The 10,000-nt window shown below is 38.1% G+C and overlaps 1 protein-coding gene across 1 annotated transcript in view; it reads right to left on the bottom strand.

Annotated features, from left to right (window-relative positions):
* The window catches only part of LOC138024825 (uncharacterized), a 126,510-nt gene that overhangs the window by 98,437 nt on the left and 18,073 nt on the right, over positions 1-10,000 (bottom strand). The window contains exons 4-5 of the mRNA XM_068871998.1: positions 997-1,135; positions 335-660 (exon numbers count right to left, since the gene is read on the bottom strand). Of these exons, the coding sequence (XP_068728099.1) occupies positions 335-660; positions 997-1,135 (465 nt within the window). The remainder of the gene's footprint in view (positions 1-334; positions 661-996; positions 1,136-10,000) is intronic.

Raw genomic sequence — 10,000 nt, 5'->3', positions numbered from 1 at the left:
TCGCTACAGGTTAGCTGCAAACCACCTGTTCGCCATTCTGTTCAATTATGCACTGTAATTACTTCAAACAACCCCCTTGAGGTTGTTTTAAGTAATTATAATTCAATTATAATCACCTACTGTAATTAGTTGATGTGAACACAGTCCAAACTTAATTGGATTATAATTGGATCATAATCGAGGCCTAATGTGAACACGGCTTTAGTCTAGCTCAATAATCGAGTAAAGAGCCCGCGTACACCCGCCAGGACTGAATATAGAGCCCAAGTTAACTTATGCAAGGAAAAGAAAATCAGCTTTTTCCCGGTCATCGATGGAAAGACTCGCGACTTACCTTGGGAGAAGTGTCTCTTTGCGTCTTGTAAAAATGAAAATTTATCCCATTATCACTGTACTGAATTCTGTACTTGGTCACCCACTGTCTGTGTGTTCCCGACTTCCCCCCTTGAGTAGCTACACCTGTAAACGTTGAAAATTTTCCGAGATCCACTTGAAGCCATTGATTGGCATCATTAGTGCGAGTTGCCCATGAGTTAACAGTTGTGCCAGAATTATGCAACCTGGCCATTTTTGCTGCCTGTGGTTCATTCCACTGGGACGACGCTGTTATCTGAGAATCGTGGATTTCCCCTCTCTCCATCCCAAGAGCTGAACTGCAACCTAAACAAGATCGGACGCAGAAAACAGAAAGAACATTTTAGTTAAACTGTCATTTGCAATCATTTTAACGTCATTAGTTTTTAAAACAAAGACTTGAATATCTCTGGAACGAACGAATGTATTCCAAAAAAAAATAAAAAAAACGTTATTCATCATTTTGAAAGGTCTTTAAAGTAAGCGAAATATATTTTTCACTTCGTAGGCGCTTTAAAATCCCATTAAACGATAGTAAAAATCTTTTTCCATCAAGCACTTCCCCCTTTTTCTGTCTTACATGCAGGGACAACAACAACAACAACCATCGTAAATCAAGTGCTCCTAAATCCCAAAGATTACCTAAACATCCATATAGTTCAATTCTCATTGATATGTGCCCGTACCATGCCACAGGCAATATCCTCACGAAGCGTGCAGTTATCGCTGGCTTCAGCACGTGGTACACGATGGTATCTCTATCTTTATTTCCGCCGAATACCTGAGAAATAGAATATAGTCCGTATCAGTAAGATTTTGAGAATAATTCTGAAATAAAATGAAAGCATATGCCATTAGACATAATGCTCCATTAATTTATCCTGTGAAGTGTAATCTACGATGCAACCTTTTTCTTTAACATACACCGTTCCCATATGGAACAGACGGGGATGCTCGTCGGAAATTTTGAATTTAACCCCTAAAGGAGACCAATCTGGGCGTGGGTTAAACAAATTTTGACCCCTAAAAGAGACCGCGTAAAACACGCACGACATGCAATTAGTTTTAATGATATAAAGACATAATCATTGAATGCTTTTATCTAAAAGTAGTTTTAGAATGCAAAATTTGACTTCTGTTTCTCTTCGCGTAATTCTGAGTTTCTTTGCGGAACCCTAAACGAGACCTTGGCGGCTTAAAATATTGGCGCTTTGTCCGGAACACCCTAAGCGAGACCAAAATCCAAAATTTACACCCCTAAGGGAGACGACGAGCATCCCCTTCTGTTTCATATGCGAATCCCCCCCCCCCCCTCCCCCCGGGCTCGTACTTCATGTATAGTGCTTGTTTAACTAATATCACTACTGTTTAACTAATGATAACAGGTTTAGTAAAAGTCGTAATCATTATGTTGATACTATGAGTGTAAATTGCAGGGCCTATTGCTTATTTATTATTGAACTTTTAGGAAATAATTGCAGGCGACGACGAAGGAGTCCGCTTCCTAATCTGGGACATGACGTCATCCATTTAGCTTGTAGCCGTGAAAAATCGACACTTCTAGGAATATCCTACTGGTCCTAGAACAGCCACTGTTAAGCCGGTTTTTGCTCTGTTCCATGAGAGAAAACTCGATTTCTTTACTTCAAACTCTCTAAATTAAACAGAGGTGAGTGTTATTTCATTGTAACGCGACGTCGATTGTATTTCATTGTGAAATCATCATGTTAAGTCATCAGTCTTGGTTATTTAAAAAAGTTGTTTTCGTTTGAACTTAAACGAACTTAAAGCTAGCTCTCGTGCCGTAACTTTATTTCGCTGGTTTCTACTTTCAAACAGTTTGCCACACTGGGAAGTGATTATAGGGCACCGAAACGTTTTGTCTAAGACAAACTCTCAGTTTTCTCTGAGACTTGACTGTGCGAACTTGCCTCCTCATTCGAGAGTGGCGCTCGTGTCATCGCAAGAAACGTTCGTGATCGATTGCGGTAGAAAGCTACACCATGTCTTTACGTTCATAATGATCTTGAATTTGGTTGTTGCTTGAATTGTTTTTAGTTACGGTTGTTGAAAGCCGAATCATATAAAATAGTTGTAACTTTCTTTCTCCATTAAACGGATTAGTTTTTCAATTTTTCATCCATTGTTATTGTTAATTAATGTTTATATACAGCATACGTGACACATTTTGTTCTTTATTTCACAGTGCACTCCAAGAACATCGTAATATCAATCTGGTCTATTTACCTTTGTTTTCAAACTATTTGTTAGGAAATATGTTTGGTTGTCCACGTTTTTAATATCAGTATGAATACTAATGTATGGTCACCACTGCCTTACCTTTTTGGGCGTTACTGAACACAGGAACGGAATGGAATGGAAAGGAGTATACCGGAATAAACCGGAATATACTGGAACAAGGCGGAATGACTCTGGAACAAAGTCGAATGACACCGGCCGGAATGATACGGAATGAACAACAATCGCACCGCAATGTACCGGAACGAGCCTAACGACACCAAAATAAGCCAGAACAAGCCAGAAGAACACCAGAATGAAGCTGATTAGCGTGGACCGGAATGACAAGGCAATACCGAGGCAACGCGTAATTGCTAAGTTGCCAATGGTTTCCTTTTGTAATTATCAATTCGACGCGTTTGACAGCTGCGTCTGCATGAAAGTGAAATTTACATCCAAGGTAACCAGAGGTTTTTCTCTTCTCGCCGCTTCGCGACTCGTCCTCGCCACTTCGCCGCTTTCTCGCAGCTCAAGAAAAACCTCTGGTACCAGGGTAGCGACGGATATACCTGTCAAATTCTTCTCAAGCACGAAGTGCTCCAAATGTTACAAAAGGCAAAAACAAATGCAATTCCCTTAAGGAATCACGTGACACAACAAAATCTGACAGAAACAACCGAAAATCGGTCAGCGCTAACAAAAACACCAAATTTTAGCATTTTCATGTTCATTCCACCATATTCCGGTTAATTATTGGGTTGCCAAACTCAGTCGGAATCTGCGTTTCATTTGTCCGTATTTTTATTTATTTTTTTTTTTCCCGAGTCATGAAAAGTCTTGCCTGTCACTCCCCTGATTAGTGGTGTCTTTGTGCATAGAGTCTTCTGTGCGTATTTTGTTAGGTTTGAGGGGGCTGGGGTCATGCGTAGATTTCTCTGGTGCACACAGGAGAACATTTAATTAACCTGCAATGGCGTCGAAGGTCATTGTAACCCTCATGGAGCTCAAGAATGGAACGTCAATTGGATGAACAAAACAGGCGGGGAAAATAAATCTCTGGTATAAAGCGACGAGTAATGGTCTTCGACAACAATTTCATTTTTCGCCTTCGGATATCAAGTGAGCTTTGTTTCTAATATGTTACTAACTTGGTATTATATACAACACCAAAATCAAAATGGCATGTTTTTTTTATGGATTTAACAAACATTGAGGGAATCGAACGCCTTGAATGAATCACAGTGTTTACTGAAGTCGCATCTTAGTTGTCTGGCAATTTACATTTACTTTGTTCTCAACTCTGCAAAGGTTAAAAAAAAAAAAAAGAAAGTTGGAAATGTGAGACAGTGAATAATTATTTGAATGAAAGCTTGTCCCTTTTGTGCTTCATTATTTACGGCCAAGGTTATTTCGAAAAGGGTTTGATTTGAACTGTCAGAAATATATTTCATTGCATATGCTTTGTGACACGGATTGTGTGTCTTGTTTGCACGCACGCAATTCAAATAGGAAGGGTTCACGAAAATAAACAGGTCTGTTGGAAGAATGCTTGAGTTTCAACAAAACGAGCGCCAAAATCAGCAAAAAATTGTGACGCTGATGAATAATAAAGTAGCTGCTATTTCCAAAACGATGGAATTACCTGGTAATAAATAATCTCGTCTTGGAGATTAAAGTGTTGACTTTGCAGAAACACTGGTCAACCTCAAGAGTTGGGCGATTGTGATCTTTGTGTTGAATTCGCACATTTCTTGTCACATTTTATAACACTTGAAAAAAAAACGAAAACGAAAACCCGGTATCTTATCATTTGACACAGATTCTACACTGTTTCGCGAGTAAACACACCGCGGTAACTTGATCACGGCGCCCGCTGAATTCGATGTCACTTTTGATTTTGCGATTTACTTGTGCAGCCAAAGTTCAGGAACAAAATTCAACTTAGCAAAAATCTCCCAAAATGTTTTTCGCTGCTGGTAACTTGTTATATTCGTGGTTCAAAATTAATGTTGTATTCATGTCGTAAATTTTGTTGCTGATGGCAAAATATTTTATTCTCGATCAACCGGCCTGAAAACTTCCTTCTGCTCTTCCTAAAAACTGTGTATCAGTATTTATTTACTTTTTCATCAATATTTGTTTTGCATGAAGAAAGCTAACAAAATCTGTACCATGCTTATTTCGCATTTTTGAGCGTTAAAATATAATTTTCGGTCCTATGCATATGCTTCTATTGCGAAGTGGTATATTTTTTAGGTCACCCATCCAGATACTAACCCCGCCGGACAGGGAAAAAATTCAGTGAACTTTTGTATTACAAAGCTCTCGCACGCTCAAAGTGCACGCTTAAATTAAACTTGTGGTGTAAGAAAGGTGTGAGGGAACTTGAAAATGATCGGTCAGTCTAGAAGCCAATGTTTTTCGATTCCCTTTTATTTTCTTCAATCTTTCTGAGTTTGGTGCTTTGCTAGTAACCACATGTCTTCTCAGGGGGCTATTTACCTAAAACTTCTACCATGGCACTACAATGATCGACAATACCAAAACAATATCGTGTACTATTAGAGCTACATATTACGCAAAGACAACTTGAATCTCCTGGAAGACAGTTGACAGTATGGAATAAAGCGCTGTGTTACTGCACTACCACACGTACGCAATGCGTGCCTATTTTTGTTTCTAAAAATGACAGGAGTTTTTTCTTTCTGACAAATGATTAATCGGCTGGTAGCCAGGTTTTTAACCTCAGAAAAAGATCTGTTTTGTAGTATGAACGTGTGAGCCAAAGGGCCTCTGCTGGCACTACTTGTTGGCGACTTGTTGGTGATTTTTTTTCATTTCATTCATCTTATTTGCCATTAACCACATAAAAGAAAAGAAGAAAAAACACAATACACTAGAAATTTATAATAACTTAAAGACGATAGACTAAAAAATGTTTAAGGTGGTAATGACAAGGAAACCTATATAGAAGCCGGGAGCTTATGAGCTATAGGCTTCCTGACAACATCGGGTACATCACACAAATTATAGGGACAGCATAAAATCTAGAATGTATTATTTTAAAAACAAAAGAAAAAGAAAAGAAGAGGAAAGAAGAAGCATGTAGCTCAACAAAGAGTATATATGACTAAGAAAAAAGGAATTTTTAAAGTCTTTTGGCAAACAAACGGATGCTTTCACTGTTTTGAATTTCAGGACTTAACGAGTTGAAAAACATAGGTCCTTGAAACCGAATTCAGAACTTTCGGATATTACTTCGACTGGGAGGTATGTAAAAAAGGTTGCAATTTCTAGTATAATGCGAATGTAACTGGCTTGCAAGAGTAAACATATCACGAAAATAATTAGGAAGTAAACCTCTTTTAAATAGATACATAAATTTACCTATCTGGTTTAAATAAATGTCAGAGAATTTCAAAATCTCCACTTCTTTAAAAGAACATTAGTGTGAGAATGGAAAGAAACTTTACATATTATTCTTATTACCTTCTTTTGCAGAATAATAACGCGACTTATATTACTTTGATACGTCGATTCCCACACCGAAATACAATATATTAAGTAAGGGTAAACTAGACTATAGTACAAACAGTGTAAGGAAGTTTTGGGAAGGCACAAACGTGACTTGTAAATAATGCCTATAGATTTTGATATTTTTTCTGGAGACGCTAAGAATGTGAGGTTTCCATGACAAATGTTCATCAAGGATAATACCTAGAAATACTATTTCTTTCACACAATCAATCTTATTGTTGTCAATTTGAATAGATATATCAAGTGTTTGCCTCCTTTGGCGTGGTCTAAAAACCATAAAATTCGATTTTTTAAAGTTAATTGACAGCTTATTAGCTCGACACCACTGTGTTAATTTACACATTACAGGATTTAGGGTTTCAGAAAGTAAATAAAAATTTTTGTGAGAAAAAAATATGTTTGTGTCATCAGCAAAAGGAATAAAGTCCACCACCTTTGACCCATTGCACAGATCATTTATATAGAGCAGAAAGAGGAGGGGGCCTAATATAGAGCCCTGAGGCACCTCACACCACACTTAATTTGGCAAGACTCCAAACAGATACCATTATATTCCACATATCGTTGTCTAGCGCTTAGATAGCTTTCAAACCATCTAAGAGCGGTGCCTCGAACACCATAATGCTCTAGTTTTGAGATTAGAATATGATGATCAACGGTGTCAAAGGGCTTTAGACAAGTCTATATAAATACCAAGAGTATATTCCTTATTTTCAATAGCAGAAGAGATTTTGTCATACAAACAAGCAAGAGCATAAGCAGTGGAGTGATGTTTGCGAAAACCATACTGATTATCAGAGAGAATCTTGGAAACATTAAGAAACCTTAAAAGACGATTATACATTAGTCTCTCTAGAATTTTAGAGAATGCAGGTAAAACAGACACTGGTCTGTAATTTGTAAATATATCCCTTTTACCAGATTTAAATAAAGGAATAACTCGAGCAATTTTCATTTGATTTGGAACAATACCAGAGGTGATGGATAAGTTAATAATGCTAGTAATAGGGAAAATTATTTTATCAATAGAATCTTTAATTAAGTTCATAGAAATGTTGTCATGACCTACAGCAGTAGCTGAACGACAAGTGGCACATATTTCAGTAATTTCTTCCTCACTTGCAGCTTCTAGAAATATTGAATTGAGTAGTTTTGGGGGTAAAAAAGAACCATGCGACTTTTCTGATGCAGGAATTTTGCTAGCTAAATTAAGGCCAGTGTTAGTAAAATATTTACAAAAAAGATTAGCTATTTCCTTTGGATCGGAAACGTCATGAGAATCTGCCCTAAATACGGATGGTAAACCACGCTTACCTTTATTTCTATTTAGGATTTCATCGGGAGGTTTCCAAGTGGCCTTAACATTTGAGTTTAGCTTCTCAATTTGTTTCTCATAATATAAACGCTTAGCAACTCGAAGAGAATTAGTAAATTTGTTTTTAGAAGACTTGTATACATTTTCATTGGAAGAGTTAGGGTTATTAAGAAAACGCTTATACAACATATTTTTCTTTTTTACGAATTTAGCAAGACCTTTATTAAACCAGGGCTTACGAAGATTGAACTGTTTCACTTTTTTTCTTTTGAGTGGAAAACACTGATCATGAGTTGCAATATACTTTTCAATAAAAATTTTATAAGCGCAAGGAGGATCATCTAAACCAGGTATTTCAGCCCAGTTTATCTTACGTAAGTCATCTTTAAATGCACTTAGATTTTTTTCACAAAAGATTACGTATTTGTCTTTGTCACCAGTACTATTATTATTTAAAACAAGTGAAAAAGTCGGCAAATGATCAGATATGTCATTAATAAAAAGACCGTTTATTGAAGGACAAAGTGGAGCGTTCGTGAAATTGTTATCTATCAATGAAGCTTTGTTCGCCGTAATTCTAGTGGGACGTGTAATGAGTGGGAAAAATATTCTAGAGTACAACAAATCCAAGAAATCACTTGTCGCTTTATGACAATGGTGATTAATAAGATTTAAATTCCAATCACCATTAAAAGTACAACCTTATTTTCTTTGGCAATTTTTTCCAGTACTAGGTGCAAATCAGACAGAAATTTATTTAAGTGTGAGTCGGGTGGTCGATAAATAATGCCGACAATTACATTCTTTACTTTTGTCCTATTAATTTCAACAAACAAAGATTCAGCACTTCCGTCGACAGGGAACGCTAGATCAGGACGTTCTTTTAACTTAAATGTTTACCAATGTAAAGGCCAACACTTCCACCAACGCGAGTGACTCTAGCTTTATGCAAAAAATTGTTACCCGCAATATCGGAAAATGATGACAATCATCAGTCTCAGAAATCCCAACAATAGGAAATTTCACTCGCAGTTGGCCTAGAAAATTTGTAAGCTTATCAAATTTATTAGATATACTATGAATGGTCATATGGAGGAAAGAAAGTTCTGAATCAAGGCTACTGCAGTTTAAGTTTAGGCGACTTTGCTCATCGGCTAACATGTTGTTAAAGCCATCTTCTGTATAGTAATCACAACTACCATGCTTGAAACACCACCCCGGCAACAATAAATACGCAATCAATGTGGTTCAGAATAACACTACGGTGTTAAAATATGACAACAATTGGAACCTGCTATTGTATGAAAGACCTTCATTCAATATCAAGCGCCAATCGCCATCGCTTAACAATGGATTAAAATGCGTCAGGGAACTCTGCCTGTTTTCTTGAGTATACCTCTTGTAACTATTTAAGCTCCTCATTTTTGTATGCATTTTCAGTCTGATGATGGTATAGCTTATACCGAAATATAACTGTCACTTAAGATCTTGGTTTTTGTTCATTTGTTGTCAAAATTTAAAGGCACGATGAATCTACTCGGTCTATCGTTCATCTTATTTGTCCTGAAATTATTATCAGATTCTGTCTTTTACCTCTTTCTCTTTAGCTGTCCCAGCTGTTCCAGGGGCGGATCTAGGATAAATGATGACTGGTTTCCAAAACCACGAAAAAGTTTCTAGAAGTTTCTAGGGGGTCCGTGCATGATCCCCGGGAATTTTTCTGATTTTAATTCTCCAAAGTCCCCTTTCCCGTGTTTCTGACCGATTTCTGTAAGACGGTGAAAACCGGTATGGATCCGCCCCTGTGTTCAGTTATACGCAAGAGAAGTTTACTGCGCTATTTCTCTGGCAAATCGGTCCTCTCGGCACATCAAAGTTCTTGCTGACCTTCGTTCCGAGATAGCTTATTGGCGGTTTTTAGATTCTTGGTCCGAGCATCTCCCCTGGATGGATGAGCGTCATTTAGTAGTGAATGTAACCAGCGACGCATCCCAGTACGCGTGGGGTGGCATAGCCTACAATCCCCCCGGACCACCTTTGGCGATTCGAGATATTTGGAGAGATATTGCAGTAAAGAAAACCCTCGCGCTCGTCAACACTTTAAAAGCTGGAGAGTCAGTTATTTCAAATTGTCGCGTGGACGCTCACGTGGACTGCCTATTACTTATCCTGGCCGGGGAAACACAGGGGGGCAGGAGTAAAGAGCTGAATGATGCCCTCAAGGAATTGTTCCAAACTGTTCTCGCCTAGAATATTTCCCTCTGTTTCCATTTCGTGCCCTCTCCTCTCAACCAGGCTGATGCTCTCTCCCGCATTTTGTCTGATAAGGGTTGCATGCTTGCCCCTAGCCATGGAAGGAGTTAGAAAACCTCTTTAGCCCACACACCTTCTACTTGATGGCGCTTGACTCCAATGCTCAAATTGGGTGTGCTGGTTTACCGCTTCCTCACTTTACGCTTTTTCCAACACCGGGCTCTCGCGGGGTTAGTGGTTTTGCTCAAGATGTGGCCGGCCACGAAAACGCATATGTTTTTCCGCCATTTATCTTAGTTGGTC

The sequence above is a fragment of the Montipora capricornis genome, chromosome 11 (genome assembly GCF_036669925.1).
Source record: "Montipora capricornis isolate CH-2021 chromosome 11, ASM3666992v2, whole genome shotgun sequence".
Lineage (NCBI taxonomy): Eukaryota > Metazoa > Cnidaria > Anthozoa > Scleractinia > Acroporidae > Montipora > Montipora capricornis.
This window is presented reverse-complemented; position numbering and strand designations above follow the sequence as displayed.